This window comes from Xiphophorus couchianus, chromosome 22 (assembly GCF_001444195.1).
Source record: "Xiphophorus couchianus chromosome 22, X_couchianus-1.0, whole genome shotgun sequence".
Lineage (NCBI taxonomy): Eukaryota > Metazoa > Chordata > Actinopteri > Cyprinodontiformes > Poeciliidae > Xiphophorus > Xiphophorus couchianus.
The window spans coordinates 4508135-4523476 of NC_040249.1; the positions used below are offsets into that span (position 1 = coordinate 4508135).

Below are 15342 nucleotides of genomic sequence, written 5' to 3' on the forward strand. Positions count from 1 at the left end.
GCATATCTGAGGGGATATTTGACCACCACTCAACGAAACTGTTATTAGTGAGGCAGGTTTTTTGAATGCTCCACATATTTTCAGCATAATTCAATTCCTTTTCAATTGAGCTTATTTATATAGTGCCACCAACACAACAACACGTCCAGGCACCCCACAAAGGAAAGTCAATTAAACCCAGTCATAAAGGTAAACTAAAAGTCAATTACGTACATTCTTAATTGATCCTAATTGAAACTGAGCCGTGTCGTTTCAAAGGCTCGATGTTAATTTGCTTAATCTTATCTAAAAAACAGTTTTGATGTGCGTTTAAGATACACCTCAAATTTGCCCTGCCTCGTCCAATCTTACGAAATGAACTGCATTACCCACAATGCCTGTCGCGGTAAGGTTGAACAATCGAACGCAGAAGCGGACAAATGCTCCCGCAACGGTCTCATCCACTGCTACCGTTAGCCGCGGTAGCAATGGGGTTTTTTTTTTTTCTTTCACAGTAAATTGCGTTTTTAAATCTTAGAAGTATGTTGTTTTTTTAGAATAGCTGGTCTTGGTAGATAAAACCACTTTTTTCGCCTTTAATGGAGACCAAATATCCCTCCATACTACGTCGGTAGCCGAGCGGGTTTAGCAGTTGGTACATTTTGATACCGAAGAGGCTCATCTGTCCGCCGCCGCTGCTGCTGCTGCTGCTGCTGCTCCCCCCTCAGCGGGGATTTGGACAAAGCCAGTCAGATGTTGGACGATAGGATAAATATCCGGAACTCTTCGCGTTTTTACACCGGGTTTTGAAATTGACTTTTTTCAAACTGAGCACCACTTGTAAAAGTGACGGCGGCGAGACGGTTTAGGAGGGCGAGAGTTTGGATCTCGCACCGAGGGAAGGAGGAGGAAAAAGCTGCGGGGAAGAAGGGGCGAAGGGGGCCGAGATCCTGATGCCAGTGATGGCAAACGAGCCGATCATGCTGAACGTTTATGATATGGTAAGGGAAAAAAAAAAAATGAAACCATTTATCCTTTCTTTGCTTGTTTTTGTTTCGTTCGAGAAACGGGAGTGTGCGATAGGAACTGAAAGCTTTTTTTTTCTTCATTAGAGTAAAGTAAAATACTTTTGCACATATGCAAACATTTTGAGGTTTTCATCCTAAAAGTTCTTTGGGACCCATGTTGTTAGATCAATAATACAATTCAGCTGCCGAAATGTATTTGTAGAAGTAGTGAACAGGAGCGGCACCAGATTTGTTTTGTAAGGGTGTCCACTAGGAGGAGGGCAGGTGGGTGGGGCACACCTTAAAGAAGTTTTATAGTTTCCTTTGCAGAATTTTGAAATTCGAGTACAATTTAAAACAGTGAGTTAGTTCCCCCCCATTAAAAGAAAAACAAAAGGTCCCTTATTGTAGGACACATTGTGTTCCCTGCCAAGCCGTTGTGCTGACTTTGTGTTTCTTCGTACGAAAAAACATATGCAAGTTCATTAAGACGACCACATAAAGCGAGCTATAGAAAGGGAATTACTCTCTTATGCATTTACAAAACAAAATCCTCTGCTGTGCTTATGCACTTTATGGAGTATTTAATTCATGACTGTTGTGCTGGCCCATTGCAGTGCTGGTTGATGTGATTGTCACACACAGGAATCAGTCAGACGGAAAACAAACATAGATCTAAGCTCCGAATAGAGTCAAAATCCTTGTCAACATTTGCGTAAGCACTCACATTAGCATCCATTAAGGTTTATGGATTGTCAGGCATATTCTGGCTCCACCATATCAGGTTGAACCCGTTGCAGCTAAAATGGTCCTTAAATGTCATTGTGTTCTACTCCATCAGAGTGATTCCTCAGAGAGAAAGCCTGTCAGACTTGATAAAAATCAACCCATGTTGGATTTATTATTATTATTAGCAAAGAAATGAAGTTGTTTTAAATTCACATTTTTCATTCCACTTTTATTATAAAATCACATCTACAGTTAGTTTATGTCTTCAAGCACCTAGCAAATAACCATGGAGATGGGAGCTAATCAGGCTAATGATATATATTTTTTAAATGTATAGATAGGTTAAATTTACTTGCACAGCATTGTGTAGCCTACCCTTCTGCTTTTATATTTTTTTAATATAATTTTGTTGTTGAGAGAGAAGTTTTACCGTTGAGCTTTGTTGCTGTGTTAAGTCAGTGTAACCAGATCATAGCTGAGTTTTCAAATTAGACCTGAAGAATCACTATGAGGAAGATAATTTCAAACTGATACCTTTGTTTTCTCTCTCCAGAAATTTCATATCAGGAAGGAGGAAAACTGTTCTGCAGTTTATTTAAAAAATAAACATTTTCGCTGAAATAAAATGGGCTTCGTTTTATCGCCATTCTTAAAAAGAATTCCCTTATTTAATTTTATTTTTTATGTGACAGATGAAGGGTGTTGTATTGTGAAGTACATTTACAACCTTAGCAGGAGACATTGCGAACCAAAATCCATGTCAAACATGTGGAAGATGACAACTGTTTCTACCCGAGAGGAAAATGTGCAGTTGTTTTTTGGTGCAAAGTGAGACCGAGGCACCATGTAGGGCCGAGTCAGTGATTAGGGGTTTGCTAATTGATCTGTTGATGAATCATTGATTACTGTGGATATTCCCTGCGGCGACTTGATTACACCTAAAATTGTCATAGACAGACTATAAAACCATGAGCAGCACTTTAGGAAAAAGTGTGACGACCATAAAAACTGCAGCTTCCTAAACATTTTCTCCAGACATTTGTTCCTCACCAAACGTCCTGTTATTTTCTCCCTGTTTCTTTAACAGAATTCGCATTCTGTTAAAGAACAATGAACTTGTTTTGAATAGGTTACGGAGTTTCGTATGGCAATAAAGCAGAGATGAAAAGATTCGAGAGCTTGTAGAAATCTCTCCCCTTTATCACATTGTTGAAACTTTCACCAGTTTGTTTCTTTCTTCTCCCTGCCTTTCTCCTTCCCCATCTTCTCCTTGTCATCTCTTCTCTATCCCAACTCGTACTTCTTTCATCTTTCTGCCTTCTCTCCTCCCCCACTCCCCACTTCTCTCACTTCCTTTGGTGTTTCACTTGACTTGCCGGCCGCAGTCGTTTCTTCTCGGTAAATTCTGAAAAGCTCTTATCTCTTTGTCAGTTTTACTACCGGCTGGCTGCCGACATAGTTTTGCATGCAACACGTTCCCCCTGACAGAAGCAGCTGTGTCCATTCTACAAGACGATTTGCTGGTCTTCTGGTTTGTGTCTCTACCTGCTTTGCACATAATGAGACAGACTTTTTTTTCACCCATTTTTTGTAGAATAGTGCGAGCTTAGTCCGATTCAATGGATGGCATCTTTGAACAGAAATGGTCAACTTAATTAGATTTAAGTCTGGGTTTTGACTTGGCCATTCTAAAACAGGAACCTTAAACCCTTGGTGTCTTTGAGTCCTAGTTGGGTGAAGCAGGACTGACAACCCTAGACTTGAGACAAGGGCATCTACACTTTGTGAGCATTTTCACATTGTCTCATGGTCCATCTACAAACGTCCGCATCGTTACAATATTTTATGATTTCAGTCCATTTTTGTACAGTAGTTGTGAAAGGAGAAGGAAATGATACATGGCTCTTTGTACAAGATTCAGTCTGAGAAGTGTGACTCCCGTTCGTATTCTGCCCTGTCTGAGTCAGTACTTTGTGGAACCACAAGAATTGCGTCTTTTGGGTTACTTCTCTACCAGCTTTGCACAGACTGAAAGCTTTTATGTTTTTATGCTCAGTCACACTGGATGAAGAATGTCTTTTGGTACATTACTAATTACTGACTTATTTTTTTAAATTTTTCGCCCCACGTAGTGTGTGTGCAGAAAGTTCAGTTTTGTGCTGATTTGACCAGATTTCCTTCTACATGTTCTTTTTGTAACTTGTGTTAAACTTCAAGGTGCAAGCTGGTCAGAATCTATTCTCAGGTTTTCACCAGCTACCTGAAAAGCTTAGAGATACAAACTAATGACCTCTCCTTGTTAAACTCTAGATGATTGGTTTGAAATTAAGCTGTTGAAGCTGTGTGTTCTTCCAAAAGAAGAGGATTGCAAATATTTTTTTCAGTTTTGTACCTTAGCTTCTCACATTGTGTCATTTCAGCACACATGTGACCGTCTTTAAGTATAAAAATACATGTTAAAATAAGTTGTGGGGTTCTTTTGTCTTGTGGTCTAATTTATATTTCGTATTCAACGTAGCAAAACCAAACATTTCCCTCTGGAGTGATGATGGCTTTGGAGCTCTCCAGATCAGTTATGGTCGGTATTGGATGACTGATTTGCATGTTGACTTGTTAGGTCATTTTCTGACTGATTCTGTATGTAGACTGACTCATTCTTTGCAGGGTTGCTCAAACCTGTTTCAGCTTCTTTGTACTGGTCAGATTTAAATATATTTTATTGTTACTCGGAAGACTTTTTCTTCCCACATTCCCACATTGTAGTACAGGCTTGATCACCAGTTGATTCAAGAAATGGGGAAAAAGTAATGATAATGCCAAGAGAGAAGAAAACTGAGAATTAATCACAGAAAAAAGAGCTTTTTATTTCATAACGATACTCAATTAGATCCAATGTTTGTATATCTCAGACTATGTAGTTCTCTCCAAATGCTTGCGAATTGTGAGACTGACCTTCGTTTTTATTCTATTGGGTCTGTTTCTACACTGCTACACTCACATTAATCTTGATGGTAAACAGTGGGGGTGGGTAATTGAATAACTGCACCGCTACACCCCAAGAATAGCTTCAGCTGAAGTTGTACAGGAAGTTCATCGTTGATACTGGACTGTATCGACCCAGTTTTAGTTTGAGCATTTGTAGCTGCTGAATCCGTGGGTCACACAGCTGGTGCTTCAAAATCAGTCCAAAAAACGTATGTATTTTTGAACACAATAGTCACAAAGTATTGGATTTACCAATGTGGCAATGATAAATTCCCACCCCTGTTATGGAGATTTACCAGTCAGGTTTTTCCTGGCTGGAATTTACCGAATTCTGCCAATTCAAGCTTTGACTAATTTGGATTTTCCATATTTTTGTTGTTGTTCCAAAAATATGAAACGGATACGAGAATAAGCCGCAGTTTTTTGTTGTTGTTGTTGCGGTAGTTGTTTCAAATCCAACAGCAGATTTATTAATTCAGTACAAAATTATTCCTCTTTAGCTATATGTCCCACGCCTTTATCTGATCTCTTATAAACTCATAATAAACATGTCAGATTGTTGGAGTTTTTAGCTTAAATCTAATAAACTAAATTAGAAAACTACAGTGAGTTCGAAAACTATTATATTTACAAGTGTTGACCAGCTGATTACAGAGTAGAGAGAATTGGACTGATTCCAATGTGTGTCTGGTTGATCAGTTTATTTATCTCCAAGCACTGCTAGGACATTTGACATTTTGCCAATATCCTTCTTGTCTGTACCTAAAAAGCCTGATGAAAAGCCATCTTTCCATTGGAGGATCAATATCCTCACGTGATTTTCAGGAATGTATGTGCAGACACAAGCACAGGCCCCCGTCCACTCTCTCTCCTTCTTCCACATCCAGCCCCCCCCCTCCAACCGTCCTGTTCCTGCTACTAAGTGGATTTTCTGGCCAGCTCTGAGTGCTTTAGTACAGCACTCTAATGAGAGAGCATTATCTTTACACCACCTGTCTGCCTGCCAGACTGTCAGACAGACCAGTAGTGTATCTAACATGTTTTCTCACTGTTCGGTCAATGGCAAGACATGCTAGGATATTGGGTTTAGGTGTGTAATGTAGCTGAGGAGGTCGTGTTTCTTGCGTTGGCCACAGATCCTTTACTGCATGAGGTAAAGTGTGTCGCGACCAAGATTCCTCGTCTTCTGTGCCGTCTGATCGATGAGGTAAAGTGAAAGTCTGGTGATGCAGCAAAAGCAGTTGGAGCACTTTTTAATGAGACAAACCTTGATCACTGCAGAAGTAGAGTAGAAACAAAATTGCTGTGCTACTACAGTAGATTGGAAGAGATAAACTATACAGTGACTGTTCTTTTACTGTCTCGGTCCTGTATTATGGGCATGACATTCAGCCTTATTTTAATGGGGTTTATAGTTAAAGTAGATGACATGATGGAGAAGATTTCTGGTATGTTGTGGACTTTTTGTGAGACAGAGTAATTGGATAATATTACCCTGATATGTATTAAAAACGAGATGATATTTGTTCAGTCATTCATTTATTGATGGAGAAAACATATTCAGGAGGAAAACCCAAAGATCCCTCTCCCCGGTGGTTCCCAGTGATGTCTCCACCTCACTCTGCGGACCCCAAGGTCATTCCCGACTTAGAGGAGATCTATAGCCCTTCTGATGATTTTTGAGTTTGCCAGAACCACCTCTGCTGACCTGGATGGAGCTTCTCATTCCATCTTTAACACTGATTCTCATCTTCCAGTTGAAAAAGCTTGTTTCAGCTGCTTGTATCTGGAATCTTGCATTTTCAGTTTTGATGGACATCGCGCGATCATAAGTGAGGATTGGAATGTGGACTGGTAAATTGAGAGTTTCACATCTTGAGCTGTTTCTTCACCATTACTGATCAGAGCAGGGTCTGCATTACCGTCTGGCTCCATCCCATAATCACACGTGAATAAAAGAACATAGCTTTGTATATGATTTGAACAAAAAATAGACTTAACCTTTTGGGCCAAAGCAGACCTACTTAATCAGTCGTCAAGCTAAAACAAACTCAACCGTGAACACCTGTGGTTGGTAGTTACTTCCTTCCTTCCGGTCTCTCATTTAGTCCGTCTTTGTCAACGGTTTCAGAGCAGTGACATACATCGTTTGAAAAATAACCAAAAAAAATACAGCAAACATCCCTTTATTCGTCTTTTTCTGTTTATCCCTGCCTAAGAAATGTCTTAACACTTGCGAAGACTCAAAGCAATCACTTTCCAATTACGGTACTTGTAATAACTTTCTTTGAAATATCCCCAGACACTCATTGACTCATTTACTCAGACTAGAGCACAGCAGCTTTTAAGGTTTTATAACTCTTCACAAGAGGCTTCCGTAGAATGCGATACACAATTCCTCTTGTTGTTTTTAACAAACCAAGTTTCTAAAAGGCAGATCAGAGCCAGCACTCTTCCGTAGTGTGACAATAAGCTTGATGAAGGCTGTTTTTGTCTCTGGGCTACATAAACGACAAACAAAGTCTTGCAGCTTATGCTAATAACCACTTGTGTATGCTGGTTATTAAAATGCTGTGTGGTGCAAACACACTATCGGTGCTAATGTTAGTTAGTTTGCATTGCACTGTGGTTGATGGTCTCTTCAGCTGCCGTTTGTGGTGGAAATGCTGATTTTTATCAGACAGTGCACAATAATATTCATTTTATTATTTTGTGTCAGTGATAAAACACATGCATTGGGTTTAGGAAATAAATGTGCGTCCTATGGGTACAGAATATATTGCAAATATGGCGTCCTTGCAGTAACAACATGCACAAATTAACTTGGCTCATCAGTTGGCTGTAGTGTTTTAAGCTTCCAGTGTTTATTTCATTGACACACATCTACAAAAATCATTTTATCATTTTTCCCCCCAAACAAAAACTTTTATTCGTAGTTCATGTTAAAAATTTGATCTCTAATTTAAGACACAAGTCATGTAAAGCTAAGAAGCCAAGAAGCTTCCGAAATTATCTACTTTTTTTTGTCCACACTGGAGTTTGGCGATGTTGTGCAGATGTTTGCTTCACCCAGTTGCCAACCAGTCTGTGACTCTGATTTCATCATTTGTTACATTTTCAGCTGCTGTGGTTCGCTTTCACACTACACTGTGTCCAACAAATCAAACCCTTTGAAAACCCTTTCTCCCCCATTGTATGTGGTGGTGCTATACCAAGAACCATCGAAGGAAATGACACAAGAACCTCTCAAGGAAACATGAGTCAAACCTCCTTCCTTACCAATACGTACAGAAAAATGGGGTGAGGTCGGATTTTAGCAGTTGTAGGATTTGTCTTTTATCTTTGGCTAAAGAGCATGAGCCATTTCACCCACTAGCGCTAAGCTCGCGCTTTTGTTGTGGTTGTATTTACCCAGGATGCCCAATGCAACAGTCTGCTTCCCCCTTTTGGAGCGGTCTCTGATTCGCATGGCATTTCCATATTCGATCTGCACCAGAGTTCACTTCAACCAGACCAAGACACATTCACACCTCCCCAAACAAACCATAAACTACACTTACCATGCAGCATTAACTGCAGACTTTGACTTAATCTTTTCACCTTCCTTTGCCTGCAGTACTGGATCAATGAGTTCACCAGCTCTCTGGGCATTGGAGTCTTTCACTCAGGGATCGAGATCTATGGAAGAGGTAAGTTTGTTTCAAGGACGATGCTCCTGAAGATCAGGATGTATGATGATGCATATTGATTTTTCTTGTCAGACATGTCTAGAAACATATTTTTCTTCTATCCTTAGAGTTTGCCTATGGTGGACACCCATACCCGTTCTCAGGGATCTTTGAGATCACTCCGGGTGATGCCACCGAACTCGGCGAAACGTTCAAGTTCAAGTAAGTACGATTTTTGGAGGGTTTTCAAAGATACATTATGTGCCTGTTGGATGTCTTATGGCAGTTTATGAAAGTCAACAATTGTTATGCAAATGAGAAGGTCTGACTAAGTCATTGTTTCCTGAGTAAAGAGGTCAGGTCAACTTTGGACTGACAACAAAATAATCTGTAGATGATATGGACAGATCAAATAAAAACCAACCACAGTTAAAATATTTGCATACTTAAATGTTATATTAAAACAACAAAAAAAAGATTGAATAATTGAATTGAGCAGAACTGTTATTCTTTAGCTACAACAGCAAAGGGTTTCATTTTGGATGATCTCCTCTGCAGTTGATTGAAACAGCAGAGGATCAGTCGGTTCAGTATGTTGGAAGAGCCTCTGTTTATCCAGAGCTGCTGTGTGTTACTTCTGCTCTAGTTGATCTGCCCTGTGGCTTTAGAGACTCGTCCTCACACACACACACACACACACACACACACACACACACACACACACACACACACACACACACACACACACACACACACACACTACCATGGTGTCCTCGTACAGACCAGTAGGCTGTAAGTATGCATCATCTGAAGCAAATGGTGGACTAAAACTGGCTGACTTTCGATTGCAAACTGGAAAGAAAAAAAGTGCGCCTCTTGAACAAAAATACAATAAAATTCTGATGTTAATTCTAAATGTTTCACAGAATATTGACAAATATTTTTAAGTGAGTCGTTCTCCAGTTGATTTTATTTGAGCTCGTATTCGCCGTGTGTGTGTGTGTGTGTGTGTGTGTGTGTGTGTGTGTGTGTGTAGAGAAGCCATCGTCCTGGGCAGCACAGACTTCACGGAGGAGGATGTGGAGCGGATCGTGGAGGAGATGGGGAAGGAGTACAAGGGCAACGCCTACCACCTCATGCACAAGAACTGCAACCACTTTTCCTCAACACTTTCAGAGGTGGAGTACAAAAAAAAAAACATAACCACAAGCTTGCACAACTGTCTGTACTATGGCGATGTGTTGACTCCCTTTCATTGGGAACAGCCTAAAACTAACATTTCGTTGAACTTATGGCGATATATCATGTCATGGTGACTTCGTCAGGGCATAAATAACTAGATGCTGTTACATTAAAAGATGCATGGCTGTGTGTGTGTAGGCGTGCGTGTGTGTGTGTGTCTTCAATCAGCTTATGCTGAAGTGACTAATGAGCAGGGAGTCTTACAGTTAGCAACTACCGCTCAGACGGGGATTAGGACACTGATACAAGCCTGAACATGCAGGGCCAGCTGGCAAGCACACCCACACACACACACACACCCAAACAGCACATATGTGCTGTAAATACCACACAGAGAAATCCTCTCTAAGGAAATGACAGATTAGGGTTCAAACATTCACACATACAGTAGATGCAAAACAGTATACCAGTACTGTTAAAATGTTTAACAAAACAAGGGAGGTGAAGTGTTTCCCTCAGGATGGAACTCTCATACGGAGAAAGATGATCAGATCAAACGCTATAATTACTTCTCCACAGATAATATTTGTCTCTCGTCCTTTTTTCCACAAATAATAGATGAATGTTTCTAGAAAGAGTAGTTTTTCTATACAAATCTATGATCTGGATACATTTGGATTTAGTAGATGACTTGTGGAAGATAAGTCGTGGTCATAAAACACATTTTGGGAAGCTTTTTCATTTAGTTGCAGGCATTTGTATTTGCTCACGCTTTCTTTCTGCGTCTCGTCTCCTATTTCCGTATTGTATCATAGCAGACATCTGCTCAGATCAAGACAGAACAAGCTCATCGGCGTGATGGAATAGTTTTATCTGATGTCACAAAGCAAGCCAGGTTCATAGAATTAGACAGGGTACAAACTGCATCCATTGGCAAGTCGTTATGTTGAGGGAATAGGGAAACAAACGCTTTACTGTTAAAATAGAGAGTAAAATACACAGTGATAGTCTGCAGTGTTCAAAAAGTCCCCACTCTTTTTTTTTTCTTTCTTTTTTGTTTCCCATTTAACACTAATCGGTCTTGGCGTCAGCTGTTAAAGGTCATCATATCTGCCATGAGCAGAGCAAGCGTGTGTGTGTGTGTGTGTGTGTGTGTGTGTGTGTGTGTAAATCGAGATATTTATGGATTAGCTGCTGCTTTCTGACAGCCTAAGGAAGACAAAAAAGAGAAGAGGGGAAAGCTTTATACGTGTGACATCATGTGGATTGTTACCATATGGAGGGTGGTGCGGATTATTTTCATGTCAAAACATGTGATGAGGCAATTAACCTTCATCTTACTCCACCTCAATATATTGCAAATTAAATTGGCAAAGTAATAAAAAGAAAATATTTGTTTAACCAGGAAAACACTGATATCCTTGTCCGCATGTTGCCAGGTCTTTATAACATTGTTTGAAAAAAATAAAAGAAAAATGTTTATATATTTTTGGTTTTGAAAAATTCATTTTTGGAAAATCAGGATTTTTAAAAAATGTTATCTTTCAACTGTGCACTCTGTAGGTTTCCATAGTTCAGAGTGATGTCAGCAGGCCCAAGGCGGCCATCTTGTTTGAGAAGCGTGTTTCACAGCTTCTATTTATGCGAACTTTAAATTCAAGTCAACTCTACAATATACTGGGGTCTGGCTACATTTTTTGTTTTTTTTAATTACAAAAACACAATCATCCTATTAGGAAAATTAAGTACTAGTTTTATGAGAACTCTTAACAGGACAAATAAAACATGAATCATTCAGACTTTTTTCTTATTGAACAACTTATTTCTCGTGATGTTAAGCCTCTCAAAGGTTTTTTTCTCTGCTAACATTATGACTATGTTCTCATAATAAAAAAAAATGTATTCTGGCCCTAATACTCTGTTGCACAACTCACAGGAGAAACGATTGCAATAGAAGCCATTTTTTAAAAAATGTTTTCTGTATTTTGTTCTTTCTTTTTTATTTAAAAGAAAGCGAGAAAAGAATAAATTAAAATCAGAAATTAGATATGGTATGAAAAAACTTCTTTTATCAGTATAAAGTAGGACTCTGCAAGAAATATATATATATAAATAGTAATATTGCAAGTCTGATCCAGAACCGCACAGCATTCTGGGGAATGTAGGCAGAGGAAAGACTTTAGCCCCTCAATCTCTCACGGCGAGCTAAGCAATGTTTTTTGTATTTGTTTTGAACCATCACCTAAACTTTTCTTCTTCTGTTCTTTTTTTTTTTTTATGTTCCTTCGTAGATCCTATGTGGCAGGGAGATCCCTCGTTGGGTCAACCGCCTGGCCTACTTCAGCTCCTGCGTGCCGTTCCTCCAGAGCTGCCTGCCCAAAGAATGGCTGACCCCTGCTGCCTTACAGTCCAGTGTGAGCCAGGAGCTCCACGGAGCGGCCGGAGAGCTGGAGGAGGCCGAGGACGCCGCCGCCACCGCCTCCCTGGCCTCCATGTCGCCCTCCGCCTCCTCCAGCCCCCCCTCCTCTCTGCCTCGACACTGTCGCCCTCAGCCCCGCAGGTAGAAGCAGGGGGTGGGGGAAAACCCCGGGCCTTCACCCCCTTTCTTAAAGAGACAGTGTGCTAAAGGAGAAACCGCAGCAGCCACAGCCAAAAGTCCTGTCAGACCGTTGATTCAGGCGCCCAGACTCGCTCCATGTGGGACCATCGGGACAATCTGACCCCGTCTGGACCTGTGGAAGGGTTCTCACTGATCCCCAGATCCCCCTGAAAACTCAACCCATTTCCACTCATTTCTCCTTTACCTACAAACCACATGCAGGTTGTACCAGCATTTACTTGTAACCCCCTCCACCTGGTTAGAGTGTAAAAACATCTCCGGAGCAGTCGCAAACTATAAACTCCTTGGTACATTGACATGGAAAATTTCTCTTTTATTTTAAACAGTTTTCTAAAATTTTTTCTTAATGGAAAATGTCAATAAGCTTAAAAATAAGCTTTTATCTATACCTGTCCAATCATTTTGAGGCGAATCTCTGGTGAAATTAAGTTTCTCTCGCTGCTGATTACGGCATTACGACCTGAATCCCTGGTAAAGGTGCTTGTGCACAATTTTTCACTGAAGTAGCAAACGTTAGAGAAATCCAACCTTTAATTCAAAAATGAGCTTGAATTGGTGTCCGAAGAACCGTTTGTGAGTCGATTCCTCCATGTGTTTTGGTTTTTTATTGTTTAAAATGTGCTGCCGTTTCAAAGAGTTGGGGCCGACATGCTCCAACCAGGTTCCCGATGACATCTGGGAGGGAAGCAGGCCTACGGCATCACAAACAAAGCAGCGTTTGTTGCTGCAGAGCAGCTCCGGTTAATTTAGTAAAACTCTCCACATCTTTACCTTTTGTAATTCCTCTCCGATAACTGGGTGGTTTTAAATGTCTTCGTGATTGTTCTGGCTGCAGATCAGAGCAAGGCGAGGAGAGGAGTTATTTTCTCGAACATCAACAAGCATCATCTTTCTTTTTGCGCCATGCTCTCTTGTCTTTCCTCTTTTGAAGAGTGGCTCTGTGCCACATCATATTTTTCATACAAGATCATGAGTTTGTAATCCAAAGTTTGTCTGCCATCATCTGATGATCTGAACTTCAAAAACGTATTAGGTGAATACAGTTGTGGTTTTACACTGCAAAAACACAAAATCTTACAAAGTACTTTAAATAAGACAAAACTAACTCATAAATTTTGAGCAAGATATGAGTTTTTATTTGTCAATAATTTGTTAATATTGACCTTTTAAAAAAAGCTAATAGTTACACAGTTTATTTGAGTAAAAAAATGTTTGCCAATGGAGGTAGTATTTTAAAAAAAAATCAATATTAAGGAATTATTGACTTAAAACAAGCTCCTATATCTTGCTGAAATGTTACTTGTAAGTTAGTTTTGTCTTATTTCAAGTCTACTAAGACAGTCACACAAGAAACCAGAACAAAAACACTTGGTAAGATTTTATATTTTTGCAGCGTTATTTCCCACCACTGAACGGATGTACTCTAATTACAGGTTGCATGTTTTTAATATGTCTAATATCAAATTATGCTGCTGTTCTAGAGCAGAAGTCATTTTAGGGCTTTTCAAGCGTCTTCACCAAGGATTCCATCAGCGCAGCGGTTTCTGTGTGATTTCCTTCGAGGCTGTTAAATGTCTTGGCAAGGGATTGTCTCGTAAATGAGATTTTTTTTTTTTTTCTCATCTCGGTGGGAGTTTCCTGCAGATAAAAGTAGTTCTGCAGTCGAGTTGATTCGGCCTGCCAGACGCCGCTGATGGGTAAAGTTATAGATTCAGCCTATTTTTTTTTTTTTTTTTGTATTTTATTTCCAGTGAAACATTTAGCGGTAGCTCAGGTCCTTCCAGACTCGTAAAAAAAAATAAAATAAAATACTGAAAACAAAACAATCTGATGATTCATACTGACTCATCAACCAACTCAAAAGGCAGTGAGGTGGAGGGATACTTTCTGAGTAGCAGCTGCAATGGTGCCTTTAAACCAGGTACTTTTTTATGAAACCTATACATTTAGCATATATGACAACTTTTAATAGTTTTTTTATTTTAAATCAAAGTAAAATTGAAATTCACGCTAATGCTGTATGGTAATCTATATATATAAAAAAAAAAAAACTTTTTTTAAACTGACCAGAGATCAGTCTGCATCAATTATTTTCCTCCAAGGTAGTGATGTCACGTCAAACGAACGAAAACACTGTGTTGAGGGGTTTTTTTTGCAACATATTTTCGATTGTTTTCATCATCACACTGACAAAAAAATCAAAAAATAAATAAAGCTTTACATTTCACAGGAAGGTGCTAATTTTTCTGAATGAGTGATTGGTTTTAACTACTACAAGGCGAGTTCTGCTCCGAAGTGAGAGCCGCTGATGTGCTGGAAGGACGTTTGTATCGACCGACGTTTCTGACTAATCTTGTTCTGTTGTATTCCGTTTTTTCTGAAATTCTGGCCTTTTTTTTTTGTCAGCTTTGTTTATTTTTCGACAAACTCAGGACTCTTAAAGGCTTTGTAGTTTGAACTTTTTTCTTTTTTTTTTAACACGTTTTATGTCGGGGGGGTTTCTAAAGCGGTAGATGCTCAGTTTTATATTCCACTCTTAAAAAAAAAAACAAACTTTTGTTTACTATCTGTACTTTTCTCTCTACCTAAATGTGCAGGACTCTCTTTTCAAATCTGATTAGCATCGAGCTAACCTCTGGGCCACATTTTCCTCCACCACACATAAATACTTGGACACCTTTGCAAATGTACCACTGTTTGAAAGTTATTGTCAAATATTATTTTTAAGGGACTGTATTCCTTTCTTCTTTTTTTTCCCCAACTCAAATCATTTTAGTTTCCTTTGTTTTGGTGCTCTGGCACCCAGATGTAATTTGATTATTTTAGATTTGTTATAAATAAACATCAGTGTTACAGAAGAAAAGGTAAAGCAAAGGTATTTTGTCATAAAACCAACAGCTGACTTGGTGTGAGAGGATAAAATCAGAGGTTTATCAGTAATATAACTCCTGTTTTAACGAGGACGCAACTTTGGCGCCCTCTGCTGGAAATCTTTAGCGCTACTGAGGTTTCCTGAAAAGCAGTGACTAGTTTGGTAAAATTTTTACTTAACATGTTTATGACACAAGTTAAGATTATTCTTAAAAAAAAATAGCTGAAGATGGCTTTGATGTGAATAAAGATTTTCACCAACAACCTGTGAAATGTGAAATTTCATGCGAATTGTGGAATG

The 15342-nt window shown here is 39.4% G+C and overlaps 1 protein-coding gene across 1 annotated transcript; it reads left to right on the top strand.

Annotated features, from left to right (window-relative positions):
- Positions 1 to 74: 74 nt before the first annotated feature.
- desi2 (desumoylating isopeptidase 2) lies at positions 75 to 13271 on the top strand. Its single transcript, XM_028007676.1, has 5 exons — positions 75 to 980; positions 8317 to 8389; positions 8497 to 8590; positions 9405 to 9546; positions 11842 to 13271. Exons 1-5 carry the CDS (start codon positions 933 to 935, stop codon positions 12112 to 12114), a joined length of 630 nt encoding a protein of 209 aa, XP_027863477.1. The 5' UTR covers positions 75 to 932; the 3' UTR covers positions 12115 to 13271.
- The last annotated feature ends 2071 nt before the right edge of the window (positions 13272 to 15342 follow it).